The sequence below is a fragment of the Parasteatoda tepidariorum genome, chromosome X2 (assembly GCF_043381705.1).
Source record: "Parasteatoda tepidariorum isolate YZ-2023 chromosome X2, CAS_Ptep_4.0, whole genome shotgun sequence".
Taxonomy (NCBI): Eukaryota; Metazoa; Arthropoda; class Arachnida; order Araneae; family Theridiidae; genus Parasteatoda; species Parasteatoda tepidariorum.
In genome coordinates this window covers 45,464,261-45,485,479 of record NC_092215.1, presented here as the reverse complement: position 1 = coordinate 45,485,479, position 21,219 = coordinate 45,464,261, and the positions used below count along the sequence as shown (strand labels likewise).

The 21,219-nt window shown below is 27.0% G+C and overlaps 1 protein-coding gene across 1 annotated transcript in view; it reads right to left on the bottom strand.

Moving 5' to 3' along the window:
• LOC107438141 (uncharacterized) overlaps positions 1 to 2,345 on the bottom strand; it is a 271,632-nt gene extending 269,287 nt beyond the window's left edge. The window contains exon 1 of the mRNA XM_016050348.3: positions 2,263 to 2,345. Coding sequence (XP_015905834.1) covers positions 2,263 to 2,320 — 58 coding nt within the window. The 5' untranslated portion in view covers positions 2,321 to 2,345. The remainder of the gene's footprint in view (positions 1 to 2,262) is intronic.
• Positions 2,346 to 21,219: the final 18,874 nt, after the last annotated feature.

The window sequence follows — 21,219 nt, the reverse complement described above, 5'->3', positions numbered from 1 at the left end:
CCATTTGCCAAGTCGAAACGTCAGTTTGCCCACCACTAATGACCTACAGCAGGATCAAATATTTCTTACTATGCAAAGCAGAAAAAACCCACCACCGAAGATCTCTTTTCTAGATGCGATATTAAGTGGGAGATATTTGAATCGAGGGCACTTGGCGAGAATTATGTATGTTCCGTTATGGAATGAACAAGTTTTTCTTAGCAAATGAAATAGAAACGAAAATCGTTTGCATAAAACGAAAACTTTAAAGAAAAAGGGCTTTAGAACTTTATATTTGAGAGGATATTTAAGATTTCATTACATCTTATCATTAAAAATGCACCTGAATGGTTTTAATATTAGTTCATTATTAAATAAAATCTGAAAATGTCATACTTTTTAACAGAAGCATTAATGAAATTTTTAAAAATGCTGTGTTGAAATAAGTCAAAAGTAAAAGTTATTCCCAAATTCAATTAGAAAGTTAAGTTACTTTTTGCTAATAACTTTTTTATATTTGGAACCAACATTATACGAGTTATATACTACAAAACTGAGGACGTTATCTTGCATTTAACAATTACAATTTTAACAATTAGTCAATTTTGAAATATCAATGTTTGAAAAAGATATAAGCTTGAAAATAATATTATTTTAATCATATATGTTTTTGAATTTAAATTTGGAACAATTAAAAAGAAGAAATATTTTATTGATATATATTACGTTTCGCAATGTTACAACAGTACTGAACAGCTATAGAGTAGGATTGGTTTAAACCTTCCCCAGTTTGGTGCATTGGTAATGATAGTTACCAATGCATTGAAATTGTAGAGCCTCTGGCCAACAGCTGACTGAGGGCTTTTACTCATATTGCATATTATCTTAAAAGAACTGAACCTAATAATTTATAAAGTGCAAAAATTGTAACTGACTCTTAACTTGCAAAATCAAAAATATATAAACATTGATTTTTCCCAAATATAAGTTACAGAGTACTTGTTATCCCAGTGTATTAAAACTTTAGTAAATAATTATAGTCACAGTTTAGTGTAGTAATATATTTTTCATTAGTTTAAACAAAATACATTAATTTTATCATTCAGTTTTTTACAGAAATACATTTTCAAAAAAAATAAAAACGCAAATGCTTGTTTTTAAAACTGTAGCCAAACTAAGTTAGCATTTCAGCACGTCACTTTCTGAATTATATTGAAATAAATTGAATTATTAGTGATTAATTTTTAAATGTAAAGAAATAATAATAATATAAAATTACATTAACACAAATCTATTGCATTTCGAAAAATGTGAATTTCATAACTAGAGCTTAGAAATTAAGAAGAAATAATAAATGAATGTTTTCTCAGCATTGAATAAAAAATTTCATTTTCTTAATGAAACTTTAGAAATTAGTTTAGATTTCTTTTAAAAGAAATGCAAACAACAAACAAAAATTACGTTTAAACTTCATTTCAAAATTATGTCATAAAATTAATAAAATTAAATAAATCTTTAATTTATGCATGCGCTTAGAATAATTATTTTTTATTCATTTATTAGTATGCATTAAATTGTTCCTTTTTTTAAAATAATTATTATATGTTTTTTTGCACCAGAACTACAGAATGAAAAGTATTCAAAAATATATGACAATTATTTTTTATTCATTTATCTATTTACAATATCCTAGCAAAAAGCATATAAACTTGCACAGCATATAAACTCTTATTATTTTTTAAACAAATAAAATAATATTATTGCATTTTTCAACAAACTTATGTAATTGCTATTTTTTGTATTGTAAAATATTTTGTCTCAATAACAATGATAACTGAGATACTATCAATTTTTTAAGGTTATAAAGAAGTAAAAATAGTATTAAAATTTAATTGCAAAAGTATGTCATGAAATTAACAAATTCAAAACAATACTTGATTTTTTCTTAAAAAAATTACCAAATTTTCAAATAATAAAATTCTCAAATTGAATTTCTTTTGCAAAGTTATAAAATATTACTAATTTTTGTTTTTCAAAGAATGTTGACTGATATTCATGCCAGTAGTTTTTAAAATTTGTTTTCAATATTGTAGCAAAATTGCTTATATTTCTAATGATACAATTATGAAAGTTATTATCTTATTTTTCAAAATAAATTAATAAATAAAACAAAACAAAAAACTTAATCTTAAAACTACGCATATAAGTTAACAAATTGAAGAAAAAAAATATTTACAAATTTAATCGTATTTAAAAAAAAAAAACTTGAAAAATTTGCCTTACCTTGTGATGTAACAGTGTGAGCAAAAGCGATCAACAGGGCTTGAAACCAATAAGCCATGTTCACTGTCGAACAAAATGAAGGCGAATGAGACTGCTCACAAACTGACCTCACCACGCGGATTCCCTCTTGCCAACAACGCATGCGCATTACATTCTCTTCACATTTCCTACTATTTATGAAAGACCACATCTCGAGGCTTTATCATATTTTCATTCGTCGAGAAAAGATCATCAGTAAAGAGTTGAAATAAAATATTCAAAAGAAAACACCAAAAAGTTTAACAAAATTGTTTGTTAAAAGCAAGCGCTTTTATTGGTCGTATGACATAATATTTCTTAAAAGTTATTTTCTTTAATGAGCATAAACTGAAATACATTTTTTTAGTAGTATGATTTTATGCAATGAAAAAAATTAAAAAAAATGAACTGTAATATTAATAAAAGCTATTTAATTATTATAATGTATTACTGATTATGATTAAATCATTAACTTTAAGCAATAACGTCTAAGTTATAATAAACTAATTTTTAAAATAAATTCACAAATTTAAAAAAAAGGCTAAACATATTCATCTTTTTGAGAATTATTTTATATAAAAAACATTATTTTTAATTGTATTTTCGTTCCAAAAAATTAAAAAATGAACAAAAATATTTATTGCTTAATAACAAATGAGAAAATATTTAAATTTAAATAAATAACGTCAAGCGTACTTTTTGAAAGGCAATGGTAAAAATGCAGTTTGGTAAGAGGCATTTTATGGGTCAAATTTTATCTAACTTATTTTTAGGTACCCATTTTTTTAAAGTTTTGCAAATAATTACACATATAAGCGTGTTCAATTCATAATGTAGTCCCTTATCTAATGTAGTACCCATTTCTTTAAAAATTTTCTAATAATAACACATATAAGCGGGTTCAATTCATATTGTAGTCCCTTTTCCAATGTAGTACCCATTTCTTTAAACTTTTACTAATAAAAACACATATAAGCGTGTTCAATTCATAATGTAGTCTCTTTTCCTGCTTTCTCCTACGTTGCTTCTTGCAATTTTTATAAAGGAAAGGGTTAAATTAATTATTTATTTAATAAATCGTTTAGAAAATACAATTTTAAGAAAAGTTGCAACTTCACATAGCTTCATATTTTAATTATTGCTTTTATTCGCATTACACTTTTAGCAATTTTAGGACGGGTTAAGTTAATTTTTTATACTAAAAAGCAATAAAATTTCCAGATGACGTTTAATATTTATGTGTACACATAATTGTAAAACTGTTACTTGCGTATCCATGAGCAAAGAGCTAATTCAATTTCTAAACACATTAAATATATGAACAAAGCTGTTATTAACGGAATTTATGAGTGGATTTTTAACACTTATACTTAACTATTAACAAATCGATCAGAAAAGGTTACAAGAATAATTAAAAAAGTACTGACAGTGTGCAGAAAATATAAAATGAATTGAAGTGATGTAATAGCCTATCACAAAACCTATTCACAGATATATAGAAACGCCTTGTTCACTCTAGTTTTATAGAAATCACGTCTTTGTAGATTGTAGATTGTAGGTCCTTAAAACCTCTGAAGACTTTAAAAAATGTCAAAACTGAAAATGTCCATTATTGTGGGGTATTTATATATATATATATATATATATATATCCAGTCTTAAAATATTGTCTGAATTGTGCGAATAGACATGTTGTATTAAATACCAGTAAATTTATTCAATACTCCATTCACACTACAAAAAGCAAAGATTGGATATAAAAAAATTATAAATAATATAATAATCAGAAACTACAATTAATCTATCAGTTACTAAATTTCATTAGATTTATAATGAATTTCGCTGATGCATATATATTTACAGTGGTAATATTGCATAAAGAGTACAAGTGGAATCTAAAAATCTAAAGAACTAAAAATTATTTTTAAAAAAATCTTATTAAAGTATATTTATTAATTGTTAAAGTATATTTATTAATAATTATATTTATTAATTGTTATACTATGCAATAATTTATTTCTAGCAAAATATTACATATTTAAATAAATAAGGTATGGAATAAATTTAATTAGCCTTTCTGCATCTAAAGAGGGATAGAAAATGTCACGTAGAAAGTATTATAAAGGAGATAATTTAGTATGTATTTCATTCCCTTGATTTCATCACTTGACTTGATTTTCCCGCTTTCATCACTTGATTTGATTAAGTAAGTAAAGCTTCTTACTTTTCTTCTTTCTTGATGCGCGTCAATTTAAATGCTGTAAATGATTATGTTCTGACGGCAAGACAGAATTCCTGTCTGCTTTACGTTTAAAACAAGAGTAAATTAGTTCTGATGATAAATAAGTGCAAAAAATAGTAATTGCAAAAAAACTTGGATTGTATAATTTGTTTTAATTATGTCATACACCCATTTATTTTTGCTCTTTTTTTCCTCAAATTTAATGAAATTATGGAAAGAAAAGAAATAGAAAATTTTAGTCATAGGCTTGTGAGATAATTATTTGTCACGAATATGCGGTGTAAGTAGTTGATAAGTAATTTATTTAAGTTTTAATGGTCATTAAAAAGGAGAGCCTTTTTTAAATATTCTATTAAAACTAATGCTTTGAGTTACTTTTTACTGAAGATATGAAAAACTTATTGATACATTATTTCATCAAATGTTAACAATTTTTATAATTCAAATTATGCAGTTATCGAATTGCAAAACTAAGAATCTTGTGTTACATAAAAAATGCTACAAAGAGACAAGTAAGAACTTATGCATATCACCACAACAAACCATTTGATGCAGATGAGACCCTGTTATATATTTCTTTTTTTCACGCTCTAAGTAAAAATTGGTACTTTTTAATAATAAATAACAGACTAACCTTACGAAAAATATCTCTTACATTATATTTGTACTAAAAAATAAAATGAAAAAAAAGTATTTTAAATTTTTTTTTATTCCAATGTTTATCAATAATTTATTTTGCAAATTAAAGAAATTAGAGCCACTACAACGACTTATAAATTCTCAAAAAATGTAGTTAACACCCTTTTCCTTTTTAAAATTTCCTCAAAATACTTTGAGCATTTCAGGTATTACAAAAATTTTCCCAACCGCCGAGACAAATTACTTTGACTTTAGAATCGCTTGCAATTTCTGATTACGGAAACATTCAAAATTTTCTAAAGTTTCTAGAAAGGTTTCAAAAATTTATAATCATTTTCATCAACAGGTAGTTAGTATTGTGCTGTGTACCAAAATATATTCCTAATTACTTCATCAAGATTTATTATAATGCTACAATAAATATATTTAACATGTATAAAATCTTATATATAAATGCAAAAAAAAAGAAAAAAAAACTTAAAGCTAAATATATACTAATAAACTGTAAAAGCTTAAAATAAATAAAATTTATACTAACCTCGACAAACCACCTTTGTCCTCTTTTTAGCCATCACTAAAGCTTGGTAAAAGTCAAAAAATAGTAAAATATCGATATTTTTAATATCGTAGTATTAGTATTGTAAAATACACTTTCACGATTCATTGTGAGCGTATGTTTTACGATAAATATCAAATATTAGATGATTAACAATTCTTTAAAAATTATCGAATGCGATAAATATCTACTTATACGGTAATGTCATGAATATTAACGTCAGTTAATGACCATGAAAATATCGTTATCATTATCATTTATTATAAATATCGAATTCGAGCCGTAATGGCTCATGGGTAGAGGGTTCGCTTTCCAATGAGGTGATCCCAGATATGACTGGTCGATACGAATTCCGCATCCGACTTGCACCGACCACAGTGCTGATATGAAATATTCTCAGTGGTAGGCGGAACATGGGTTAAAGTCCCCTTACCGTCAAGATAACAGTGGCAGGTTTTCGCTGTCTCCCTCTCCATGTAACGCAAATGCAGGTTAGTTCTCTCAGAAAGTCCACCATGAAGAAAAAATGTCTTCCAATACTTAATCAAGAATTCTCCTTGTCTTTTGGATTGGGTTCGAAATCACAAGGCTACGGAGTTGAACATTAGTAGTCGTAAACCCAAAAAATTGAGACGGCGGTTCTCAACGTTGGTTATAAAATAAAATAAAAATATCGAATTCAATTTGGTAGAATTTCATTATGGTGAATAGGGATATTAAAATTCAAAAATTGTCTTAAACAAGTTAACATTTTTACTGGCAAAATATATGCAGTTTCATATAAGCAGATTGCTTAAATTTCTTCAGAAATACGCTAATGTTAATTATAAAAGTGTAATTTTAATTTCGTTCCTACAATGATGATGGTAGCTTTTAAATGATCTTTCGATGCATCGTGAATACCATGCTTTAAGATTTACGATAAATATTTAGTATGCGATAATATTTCAAATATAAACAATTATTTATGAATGTACGATAATGTCGCAATGAGTTATGATAATTTTTGAATAAAGTAGTATTGTGAACAGTATCATTAACAATAAATATCGATAACAATAATTATCGAACATGTTATTGTCGTGACTGTTGACAAATATCATTTGAATAAAAAAATATTGATCAATGTAAAATAAAAAAAACGAAGTTTAGAAAAGCTTGAAGAATATCGCTAGATAGTGACGATGTATCCGGTATTGAAATTCCAAAACCATCCAGCTCTAATCATTTCTTACATCAGAAAGCTTACTTGTAGCTTTTATATTTAATATCTTTTTCATATTTTTAATATTTTTTATAATTTCAAATTTTCTATATTTTTAATGCTATAGACAATAACAGGCTTTGGAGAAATCAGGATTTTTTGCATTTGACTTATTTATTTCTCGAGGTGCCCAGAATCAAACTTATGAAAACAATAATCAAATATTAAAGTTGCTAGAACGGAAAATCTCTGGCATAAAGCTGGAGAAACTTTTGGATTCTTCTCTAAAACTATTAAAAAGGAATAAAAAGCCTCTCTATAAACTATTCCTATGATGGTTGACTATTCAGATACTAGTAAAAATTTCAAACTAACTTTGCAAAATCATTTAGTCGAAAGAAATAGAAATTTTTATGCGTCTCTGAAACATTTGTCGAGTATATTTTATTATGGTCAAGTAAATTTTAAAGAAGAAATACTTCTAGAAAAATTAAGTAAACGTAAGTTAAAGAAATTAAGTTATTTTTAACTAATGTTAAAAACGCTTAATACATATTTTGCAGATTACTTCTCTTTTTTAGGGGGAAACTTTTCTGGATATTATGCATGGTGGAATATATTATTTTCGGAATATATGCTAGAAGATAATCGCATGGTTTAAACTAAACATGAAACTGGGTTCCTACTGCCATGCTATAGCCTTTATCCCCTCCATCATGAATTTATGATGCAATGCAATGTTCGTTATTTCTATCTGGCCGTAAATAATTAATTGTATACTGGTAGTAATAATGCATCAAATCTTCCTTTATTTAAAAGAAATTATCTATCCTTGACTACCACCTATTTTTCTTGATTTAAAATAGATATATTTATTTATGCCTTGGCAATATCTATTAATAAGCAGTGAAAGGTTTGGTTAAGGTATACGGAAGCATGGGGGCTAATGCATAACTTCAAGTTATACATATATTAAATTATACAAAACTTACCTCTTTTCAGAAATATTGAAGCGTTTTATGAGAATCGGTACCAATTAAGCATGTTTTAAAAAAAAAACTTTAAAAAAAAAAAGATTTTGTATGCTTTTTTTTATTTTTTACAAAACAATACTTATACTAACCATTTATTAATGGTTCGATTAAATATCCATGTCAGCAAAAACATCCTGTATGAAATTGTAAGTGTTGAGTAGTAGCAAGAACTTCCAAACATCTAAATTCTAATAACTAATAGAAACAAATTTTAATTTTTAGTTAATTGAATCAACGGGGGCCCCAGGAAATTGTAAGGATTTTGTAGATTGTTAGAGAAAGTTTTTTTTTCTTAGGAAAAACCAAGTACTTGTGTCTTAAAGCAAAAGAAGAAAATGGAAAACAGATTGAGAGAGGGAATAGAAAAACATAGCAAGACTAAAAATAATTTGTTAATCTATTTCCCAAATTTTACATTTAAAAATACATAAAGATACTTTCAGCTTCAAAATATCTAATATTATTTTTTTTTAAAATAACAAAAATTAATTTTACCTTTATAAACTTTAAAGGTTTATCAAAAATATAAGGACCTGGAGCTACAACCCTAGTAACCCCCCTCTTAATCCGATTACGAGTAATTGTTATTATAGATAGTTTATTTCTCCTCATTAAAAGAAAGAAATAAAATGTTTTAATGCGAGTATTTTTTATTTTATTATAAGGATTCGTAGCAGACCTGTTGTGTTAAAATAAATGACGGTATTTGTTAAAAAATTAAGCAAATAATGTTGGACGTAAAAGCAGTAAAGGAACCCTTATTGGTAACGTAGTAAAAAAATCAGTATTATTACTAGAAAATCTCTAGGAAACTGAGATTCCATAGGCTTATTTAGGCCTACTGTGAACTTGCAACTTGCTTTAAACTTGTAAACACATTATTTTTTACTGACTTTAATGCAGTAACGCTACTATAAACTTTTATTAAATTCCAATTTCTTATAGATATTGTAGTAATACAACGGAGTTTTGTAGAATATTTAAATTTTAATGTATAATTAAAAATTTAAATATATTACAATTAATCCTACTTTGATCCAACATAAAATAAATTATTTATTGTACTGAACAAACAAATCGAGGCAAAAGGGTATGCATAGTTTGTATTCTATTTGAGGATATTTTAATAGTTTTAGGTAACTTAAAACATTGGCAACATTGGAGTTTATGCAAACCATTGTTTTGATGAGTAAATTGTTTATCTTCAAACTTTCCACAGCGGGCGAATCCAGTTATGCGTTAAGAAGCTTCAAAATACAGCAGTGCAATAATTGAAGAGCTTAGTGACATTTTATGAGGTATTTATTTATCAGGGAAAATAGAATCAATATGGGTATGTTTAATGTTACAGAATTGCTTTCACTTTAATTTCGACGTAACTAATTCAAATTAGTCTTAAGTATGCTTCCATGATTTTTATTTCAAATTAGGTAGTGGTAGATAAAATAAGGCAATGAATTATTAGAATGATAATGAATTATGAATAGTATTATTACGCTTCTAATAAATCTATAGTAGTGGTAGATAAAATAAGGCAATGAATTATTAGAATATAATGACTTATGAATAGTATTATTATGTTTCTAATAAATCTATAATAGCATAGATCGGATGCCACTTTTTTTTACCCTGATAATAACCATTCTGAAAATGTGACTTACTTGATTCATCCATTAAGCACTTAATATGTTTTTTTTTTTTTTTTTTTTTTTTTTTTTTTTTTTTTTTTTTTTTTTTTTTTGATGGGACACTTTAAAGTTTTTGTAATTTGGTTTTCGATTCATAATGTAGTTTGAGAATATAAAAGACAGCAGGGAAATAAATGAAACTTCGGAAAATTACATTTTACAAATAAAAAAAACTCTTTCATAATTCAATAGCTAAATAAGTTTCGATAGATTCTAAAATTCTGTGATTAAAAAATCCATATTTTTAATTAGATAAAAAATGAATCATTTATTTAATTAGATTTTTAATCATCTGAGGAACTAGTTAACTTTTTTAGAAATTTAATTAATTACATTTTTTTAAATCTGTATATATATCGAAGTTATAGAATGCCTTCTAAAAACATTTTTTCCAGAACTTCCTTTTATAATAGTTGCTAGGAAGAAGAAACATAAATAGTATTTTAGAAGTTCACAATTTGTAACTGTTATAAAAAATAACAAGCTTTAATATTTCAATTAAAAAAGGTAACTTCAAGTGGGAATTTTAATGAAAATGTAATGGTAAACATCTATTTGAAGTACAGAAGAAAAAGATAATATTGAAATAGATTTATTTAAATATTGTTTTTTAATCTGGCCAAGGAGTATATTTAGATTAAAAGCCTTTTATTCTGACACTATGAGCATTAGAGAATAGAAATTACGGAACATTTTTTTAAACAAACGCGTTTACAGCAGCAATTTTTTTTTCGAAATCATATCGAGAGACCTATGGATCCATTTAAAAAATATCACACGTGGTTGTAATTCTTTTGACCATTCTTGATTCGATTGTGATTCCCTTAGTTAATTTTAGGAGATCCCAAAAAACTGCTTACAAGACTTTAAAGAAACTGTTCTAACTTTAGTGAGACAAGTCACAAAAAATACCCTTATAACTTTAGGAAGACAAGTCATCATATGTTTTTCATGTGGCTTTAAAGGGATCAAAGCTGCAACAAAGTGGCAACAAAACTTTTCAGGGACTTTAGCTCCAGTTAAGTATATTTGTGACTACCAAGTAAGAAAAGTTACAATAAATAGTCACGAAGACTTTTATGTGATATCACAAGACAGAGAAACCTGAAACTCACATTATGACCTCCTTGGAACTATTCAAAAAGGTCACACCTGTGATTAAGACTTTTATGACCATTTGTTTTTTTATGACTGCACAGATTGTCACAGCGACGTCATAAAAAGTCACAAATGGTCACAAATAGTATTTTCCAGGTTTTTCACCCTTTTGACTTGCTACATTCACACACTGGCCAAAGATCTTTTATGTGATATCACAAGACAGAGAAACCTGAAACTCACATTATGACCTCCTTGGAACTGTTCAAAAAGGTCACACCTGTGACTAAGACTTTTATGATCATTTGTTTTTTATGACTGCACAGATTGTCACAGCGACGTCATAAAAAGTCACAAATGGTCACAAATAGTATTTTCCATACAGGTTTTTCACTCTTTTGACTTGCTACATTCACACACTGGCCAAAGATCTTTTATGCGATATCACAAGACAGAGAAACCTGAAACTCACATTATGACCTCCTTGGAACTATTCAAAAAGGTCACACCTGTGACTAAGACTTTTATGACCATTTGTTTTTTTATGATTGCACAGATTGTCACAGCGACGTCATGAGAAGTCACAAATGGTCACAAATAATATTTTCTAGCCAGGTTTTTCACTCTTTTGACTTGCTACATTCACAATTCTAGCCAAAGAGTTAGAAAGTTAGGAGGTATTCGCTCACTTAGTGAGGCCTGTACAAGGGTCTGTTGACAGTATCATGATATGAGACATGTTCTGTTGGTGTATTGCTTTCTCGAAGGCTAACCTTGCAGCTACTGGACAAATTGACAAATCAAATTCAGCCTCCAATGCTACATTTTTACTTTGAGTTTGGCAAATAATGAAATGCAACTGAACATCGCGCTATCGTACAAAATTGGTTCAATGGACATTAATCTGACTTCCCACATCTTCCCAGGCCATCGCAAAATTCGAATCTTAGCATAGTAAAAAATGCTTGAGAAATGTAGGCCTTTTCCATCTCATTTACTGGATCTTAAAGTCTATGCAGACCAACCTAGCCAATGCATAGTATTATCTGTACTTAAATCCGCTCTTGTTTAATTGATGCTCTTATGAATACAGACTGTTATTCGGCTGTAAGAATATTAAAATAATGTTTCTAATTCATTGACTAGTGTGTGTATGAATTTTGATCCATGCTCTAGTTTCGTAAAAAAATTCTTGGTGTAATTTTAATGGTGTAAAATTAAGCCATTTGTCAACTAGTCAAGACACAAACCAATTTTTGTCAGGCACTCTTTTATGAAACTTCGGATTTGTCGAGTTAATATATTTTAAAGGAAAAATTACGAATTTAAAAGTTATTGGTCAAAAAACAATTTGGGAAAATGAAAATGTAATGTTTTATTGCTCATTAACAACTTGATTTCGAATATATGTTGTCATCTAAATTTTAATGCCTTTAAATTAAGTAAAATGAAGTTTTCAAAATTCATAATTTATTTTAATAAATTTAAATCATTTTAGTTACTAGCTTGATTCGAAAACAATTTTTCTCGTTTTAATTCTTTTATCTAAATAAATATTAAAAATATGGTATCGATCTATGCTTCAAAAAACAGCCTTTCTATAAAGATTTCACAATAATTTCAGGAGAAAGTTACATATTTTTTACATGAAAGTATTAATATTATAATACTTATTTTATTAAGTCTACAAAAAAATTCAAAAATTACGAAACTATTTTTTAAAAACTGAAATGACATCTCATACAAGAATACCAATTTATTAGGAATTCCTATGAGCTACTAGTATTTTCATAAAAAAAGTTTTCATATCACTGTTATATAAAAGTTGTCATTAATGAGGTAAGTCAATTATAAAAATAAAAAATCACAAAATACGGAAATGATCTTAAGAGAGAATTTTTAATTAAAACGTATCGGTAGAAGTTTATGAGACTAAAACTTCTAAAATTGAAAATACGGTACTTGAATTTATCCAAAAGATTTTATCCCCTTGTCGTTTTCCAAAAATACAATTTTTCCTACGAAGATATAAACATGCAAAAGAAAACTTCTTTAAAAACATCTTAAAATAGTTTTATCATGCAACGAAAAGAAGTTCACTAACTCATGGGAAAAACCTCTCCTCAGTCAATAAAGTTATTACAAACCCATTTCAAAGTAAAATTAAACCTCTCTCCAAAACAAAATATAAAAAAACAGAAATATCTTACTTCTTCCAGAAATAAATAACTTAACTCAATCTGAAGTTCGAACGAATATCTGAAGTTTTAACTTTTAGCCTAAATTATTAGCTATGCTACGTAATTGCGTATAGTTTACGGGTAAATTTAGCTGTTATGGTTTTTATCTCTCGAAAACCTTAAGAGTATGGGAAAAACTAAGAATGAAAGTTTTTTTTTACCGTTTAGGCGCCGGACTGAAATTTTGATTCACTAAGAAAATTGCCTTTGTGAAAAAAGTGGTAGAACGTTTGTGATTAAATAAAGCAAATCTTTTACTTATTTATGTACAAGTTAAAAGATTTCACTAAAGCAAATTTGCTAAAAACTAATTCCTTAGTATTTTTTTCCAGCAATTTTGTTAACTGTTAGATAGTTAACTGAAAGACTTTGTAAACTATTAACTATTGGATCTATTTTTGTTTTATTTTATTACCTTGTATCGGAAAGTTATCTTTCTCTCTTTTTTCATTTTCAACTCAGTTACACTTTGTTTGCGTAATTGGTGTATTATAAAGAATAAAGCCAATATTTAGCACCATCATTGATTGATAATCATGCATTATAATTGTCATGCAAATAAAACAAATAAAATACTTCATAACAAAAATGAGTGTTACAACTTTTGCGATCTTTAGAGAACATTTCCCCAGAAAAATGACACTAAAATTTTCTTAATTTAGCAAATATTTGTTATTACTTAATAATTATTATTACTTAATAATTATTATTACTATTATTATTATTACTATTATTATTACAATTATTATTACTATTATTATTATTATTATCAAATATTACTATTTCATTAATTTTGCTAAGAATCATCGTAACTTGATTGCCTTTCATATTTTACTCTTGTATTCAAACTATTTATATTCTGCGGTGGGATGGGATAGCCTGGTTGGCAGGGCGCTGGACTCACGTTCTTGAGCACAAGAGTTCAAATCCGAATACTCCCCGCGTTCTATATGATGGCTGGTGCACGTAAAATCTGTTGGATCACAAAGACCTCCATGTTCCCATAATAGATTATATTGCTAGGGGTACTAAATTGGAGATTGATCGTTCTCTGGTTCAGGTCAAAATTACGAACTGTGGATGAATGAATGGACGTATAAATGGACGTATAAATGAGTGAGCCCTATAAACGGGTGTGGCGTATGAGTATGGCAGAAGTCGAATTCTTAGCCATAAATGGAACCATTAGAAAGCAAGAACAATCATACCCCTTAAATTAATGGCCTGCGGCAACAACAGCATATGCTGTGGTGGTTAGAACTATTTTAAATCACATTTTAAAATTAGAATTCAAGTATTAATGTTTATTTCTTTCTACCAATGAAAAGAAACCACTTCAAAAAAATCATAATGTTGGTAACAGAGCAGCTAACTGAAAAATAAATGTAGAGAAATAATAATTAACAAGCAAATGTGCTTAAATTTTCGCCAGGACCTCTACGCCAGGACTCATTTTGTACCTCTACGTTTTTAAAATGGCCGGATGGTCCGGAATCTAATTATAGCATATCATTTTTGGAAGACTTTTAATTCTTAAGCAGGGTAGTTGTACAGTCATTGTTTCTACTTTTTAATATCCTGTGAAAGTAAAATTATTTTAAAAGTACACAAGGGAGCTTATAAAAATATTTTTCAAATGCTAGATTTATTGCAAATAGTAAAGTATGTATGTGTTTGCTGTAAAGATCAAAGTAAAATTGGTGATAGTTTAAAACAGTTTATATCGGATTAAGTTATAATTTGAATTGCGTATATAAGACAAACTGTATTTTTGGTGCATTTTGAAACTCAATAGTTTCAAACAAACTGATTATTATTATTGAAAAAATTAAAACCGGTGAAAATTAAAAAAATTAAAATCGGGTACAAAATGAAACCCGAATAGCTGAAATTCTCTTTTCCTGGAAAGGTATCCAAACGTAAAGCTGTTATAAAATTGTTCAATAAAATTCGTAGCTGATACACTCATAATCTAAAGGAAGGTGGATCATTATTTTTCGTTTAGTCACTTCTGATGTAATTAAGAAACAAAAGGATTTTAGTAAAAAATACCACAATCAGTATTGTCTTGGCATAGTATTTATTGTTTGAAATGACTAAAACAAAAAACGTTCCACTTAAAACTAAGGTCACCAAAACATTTTTAACACTCTTATTTTTTGTGGTTTGTCATTATTTTATATTAAATAATTATCCCTGATATATGCACACCAGGTCTGTGGATCGCCACAATCTTTTTTAATGTGAAAGTTAAATAACTGCGATTAGAAACCGGATGCAAAAAATAAACTGCTATGTTATTTAACAAGTTTTATACAAAAGAAGGGATTTATACAAAAAATATAGTTTAAGGAAAAAACTTATGGGTCGAAAAGTATAATTCACTTAAAGTTACGGATATGACATTTACGCAAACTAAATTTAACGTTAGCTTATATATTTTAGATCATTAGCTTTAGTTTTCATAGATTTCTATCTAGATTACTTATATTCGCATTAATACAAATCTACAAGTTGCCCAATATTTTTAATATTTTTAAAAAAAAATCATTTCTACAAGTTACGTCCGTGGCATAAAAAGGACATGTATTTTTGTCTTTTAGTACAAAAAACCAAAATATGGCAATGATGTAAATCTCTGTATAAGAACTTATAACTATGTAAATTGAATTTTTTATGTTTGAAAATAATGTTTAAATGAAACGATTAAATAACTTACACAATTCTTGGTTGTTGAAAAGGATTCAAAATTAAAATATCCAATTAAATGGTAACATACATAAATACTTACAAAACAGATTTTTTTAATGAATTTTTTCAGCAACAGATTTATTTCTTTTTTCTTTTCATTTTTAATTCATGATAAAGTAATGATATCAAAAGGTAATAACATCATTTTTCCTTGCATTTGTAGCTGTAATTGTTTTTACTTTTTGGCTGTTACGGTTGTGTTTATTTCTTTTTATGTATTTGTTTTAGGCTTTCTTTTCTTCATTGCTTTGTTTCTTTCTCTCCTGTTTTATGTAGATATTCTGTATATTTAAAGGGGCTTTCTTTAATCCTTTTCCGATGATTTCCTGATCTTTCTATGCTATTCATTCTCCTGAAAAAGAAAAGAAATAATGTATAGATAGATTGGATAAACATAGCAATAAAAGTACAAAAATAAATACATAACAATTTGTTAATATTTATTGCAGAAATTTTTAATCTTAAATAAAATAAATTACGTAACTTTTAGTATAAGTATCAAAATTTTTTGCAAACATTTGAATAACATTTTCAATTATTATTTTCTTATTCGTTCTTTTTATTTCATTTGAATAAATCTGGTCCTAATATTATACTTATTTCTAAAAACCTGCTTTAAAATATGCTACTGAATTACAAAATCATACATTCATGTTTAAAAAATTTCTAAAAATATTTAGTTTGCTAAAATTTCGATAGAATTCTTACATTTTATTTTATTTTCTTAATCATAAATAATTTACGAAATATTTTACAGTGGAATCAATAATTGATCAATATAAACTGAAAATATCAAATGCACACGTTTGCTCAAATGAAGCTAATTTTGATTTATTTACTGGGGTTCACACAACTAAACCAAAGGGTATAGTTACTGTTACCATCTGCATGTTTTTCAACGCATTAATTTTACATAAATTTATTTCATAATTTGCTTGGATTAAATTTGTTCTCAATACGAAAAGATATTGTGGGTGTGACTTTAAATAAGTGTCAGTAATTATTATTAAACTATACTTAAAATGCTAAATATTTGTGTGCATGCAATTCAAATTATCTTGATAAACTATATAATATTTTAATACCAAATTTCTAAACTTAGACTCAAAGAAATTTTTCAATCTGGTTATAAATACAACTTTTTTTTGCGGGTGTGATAATAATTAAGAGTAAAATTACTTGTGCTTACCTTTTGCTACAGATATTAGTAGACACAGTTCTAGAGGCATAAACTCTCAATAATAGCTCTCAAATTATATTTATAATTTTAGAGACTTGCAGAATTATTTGTTCAGCTGTAAGAGACCCTGAAACGAAAAGATTTTTTAAAGGGACTTTTTTCAAATAGAGTTTCCTTTTGAAAATTATATAATATTGTTAATGACAAATATTTCATTCTTTTTCATTAAAATATAAAATTGTGTAAAGAAAATGTACGAAGCCATGAAACGTAAATATTTTTTACGCAGACTTTTTTTAAATAGACAGTGTCATTTCAGAAATTAAATAATAATGTTAATGACAAATATTTCATTCCTTTTCATTATACGAAATAGTATACAGTTAATGTGCAACATTTTAATCATATTTAAAGAAATTTGAAATTTCATTTTTAGGTCCTCTATCTTCTTCACTGAGCGAATCTAGGCTTCCGGAGCATTCTATGTGCTAATTTTTACCAGTAAAAGCCTTAAAGATACTCGTCTATTTCAAAATATATACAAAAATTGAAAAAATGTGATTCAGAGCATTTTGAATTATCACGCTCATCAATTATGCCTGATATACATCAAATTTTACGTTTTTTGAGAAAATGGTTTCCTATTTTTGAAGCATTGAAATAAACAGACTTTCTTGTTACATATACAAGTGAAACGCGGTCCTGTTACCGTGCACACCTGTTCACGGGTAAGATCTAAGGTTCTGTTCTATTGTATTTGTGTATACTTGTATACAAATGAAATGTTTAGTGTTCCTGTACACATGAAAAGTGTTGTCTTGTACCAACGTTTCTGCACACACCTGTTCACAGGTAAAATGTGTGGCTTCTTGTGAAAATATTGCGTTGCCTTCACTGTTAGAAATTTCTAGGAAAAAATAGTTAAAAAACAATTCATGGAATGGTTATTTTACTATATTTATTCAAAACAGTCAAATAACCATAAATAAAATGGTAATCAAACTGTTAAGTTTGAGATAAACTGTTTATTAACTGCTTTAACCTAATACGGTTAAGCAACCAGAATTCAATCTCACCAACTATAACCACCTAATGAAGCTACTTAGTTCTTTGCAACTGCGTACATATCATAGCCTAGCGGGCCTATCAATCTCATGTCCGGTTGAAATGGAGTTCGATTCCTAGTGCTGACACCACAATATTTCCTTTATTCCATTCAACACATAAAGAATTTCCAGTGTCCGACACTCTCCAATGTTAATTACCTTCGAAAAACCGAGATCCTATGTCTAGTTAAATAATTAATTATTTTTTTACGCTTTTGAAAAATGCTAGCTGTAAATGGTTAAAAACCCGTATGGTTTTGTATTCATAGTTTTATAACCATACTTTTTGTAAATGGTTTCAAAACCATAAAGAAAAAAAAATTCCTTACCGTAAACTTTATGGTTAATCGGATGGACAGACAGCTGCCAGCTATTTTACCATAATATTAGAATGAAAATTTCAGCAGTGTTCCTCTCAACTCGTAGTACGTTGTGGAATATTACTTTTACACCAGTGGTTTTCAAAATTATTATAAAGAAATATTTTAGAACACTTTATTGTGTGATAACATGATCATATTTATGAATGATTGAATTGATTAAAGGTTTTGATGAACGAAATTAATTTTAATAAAGTTTATTATACAAAATTTTATTTATCCAAGATCTGTTATTCCAAGACAGATTACTTACAATCTCTTGTCGACCGATACTGGGAAGCCAGGTGTATATGGTTCTTTGTCTCTATAAGGATATTTTCATTTATTGCTGTGGTTGTATTCTAATCTTGCAATTTGAAACAAAACAAAAAAATTATCCAAGAATCAAATAATAAAGTTTCAATATTATTTTAACTAGGAAAGGTCTTCAGCAAAAAATAAATAAAAAAAGTAAATAAAAAAAATTTAAAATCTAAAAAAAAAACTAAAAGTCTGCAACTATTTGTACACGAATCGGAATATAAAACGAATATTGTTCTGAATGTTCGAAAAATGAATCAGGTGAAATATCAAATTCAAAATGAAAATGGATAAATAAATTAAAAAGTAAGTTGGAACATTTCAATTAAATATCATAAAAATAGCCAAATGATATTTTTCTTAAGTAAATAAAGAAATCAAGAAAAAATTGGAACATTGCAATTAAACATCCTAACAGGAATAATCAAATTATGCTTCTTTTTCGATAAAGTAATTAAAAACTAAGTTGGAACATTGCAATTAATTACTATAACGAAAATAGTCTTTTAGGTAAAAAGATGAAGAAATTGAAAAAAAACAGCAATTAAATACCATAATGAGAAATGATTCTGATTTCTAGATTAGATAAAGTAAATAAAAACTGAGTTGGTACATTGCAATTAAATATCATTAAAAGAATAGTCTTTCAGTTAAAAATTCACATAATTAAAAAAATAAACAGGCAATTAAATACCATAACGGGAAAAATTCTGATTTTTAGATTAGTTAAAGCAATTAAAAAACTATGTTAGTATACTGCAATTAAATATGTTAGCGATAATAACTGCTATTTTAGTAGTAAATCACAAATCTTAATTTTACATATCAATTTCTTTGTGTGCAAGCCAAATTTTTTATCACAGTTGTGCGAAATGATGTTAATTTAAACCTACCTATTATCATATACAATCAAATGCATTTAAAACTTTTTAAACACAGCGAATTTATAAAATCTCTTCCAATAGATATCCGTTTTATTAAAAATAAAACACTTGTCAGCAATACTGATAATTAAATTGAGATGGCTAATAAACAACTTAGTGTATTCCTTAAAGAAAGCTAATGTGAAGAAATTTTTCCATTTAACACTAATCATTTGAGCTTATTTCAACAAATTCCTCAATCTAGAAACATTAGAAGTCACATTATTTTAAACCACGGTAAGACAAGGAAAAAAGGTTTTTAATTCTTTATGCAAAGTGAATCATCAATAATTAAGTATCATTTTAGCACCTATCTCATTAGCTAAAATGTTTTAAGCTTTACAAACATAATCAGAGTAACTTAAAAAACTCCTTAAGAATAAAGTTAAAAAGTATCATTATAAAACTGGCATTTTGTCTTTAAGGCTTGTCAATGGACGTCAGTGTTAAAAGAATCTAGCTTCCTGCATTTTTTTTTTTTTTTTCTTTTTTTTTTTTTTTTTTTTTTTTTTTTTTTTTTTTGCCGCCGTTTCATCACTCTCGCTAATGAACTAGCTTCTGTTGTTTATTTTTCTATATATTACTTTCCAAATTGCATACAATTTTAAAGTGCCACTTTAATAGTTAAAAGAAATTTTCTTGGTATTAAAATACATAATTCATTTCGTATATTATAAAAACATTTAACCTTCATTTTAAATTGAAAGTTCATTTTTCAAAAATATATGGGTCATTCTCACAAAAACAGTCATTTTCATGTCCCCAGTATATTTCCCGTTTGTTTTACAACTTATGAAAAATAAAATTTCAGGGAAAGTGTCTTTTAGAATGCAGGCTAACAAAAGAATAAAATAAAATTATCAATTTTTATTTTTTATTTACTTTAGGTAATTAAAATATACCAATATGCCATTCCCTCACTTGTCCCCACCGTTGATTTAAAAAAAGGAAAAAAAATTACAAATTCGTCTTTTTTGTTTCAGAATACTGAAATATAGAATTCAGAAAATCAATTTTAAATTTAATTTCTGATAAAAATATTAACACAGCACTATAAACTTTGTCCCTAGTGTTTCGCATCATTCCCTCACAGCAATGCAATCTTCTTAGAATAAACATATTTTAATAAAAACTTTAGCAGTTAACAACTGGCATCATTGAACAAAATTGCAGTATGTTTCCATCTTCAACTTAAAGAAGGTTTGTTGTGGAATAAATTTGAATGAATTAAACCAGGTAAAAATTTTTACATTTCTCATTCCCTCATGTCGTTTTTTCAGAAAAAAATAAAGTACAACTTCATCGAGAAAGTGGATAATTGTATGTTGCTTTCTTGTATGAATATAATTGTGTGTGGTTGATTTCAGAAATTAATTAGGTCTAGCTGTTATTTTTAAATTTTATTAAATTTGTCATTCCCTCACTAGTGTATAAAATGAGGGAATGATGCTGAAGTGAGGGAATGATTCAAGATGAGTATATTATTAAATTTTTTTTTTTTCAATAGTACCAGCCAATTTTATTTCCCAAACCTGTAAAAACTATTAAATATATAAGACTAAATTATAATAAATATTAGATATACTTAGTATGTTATCA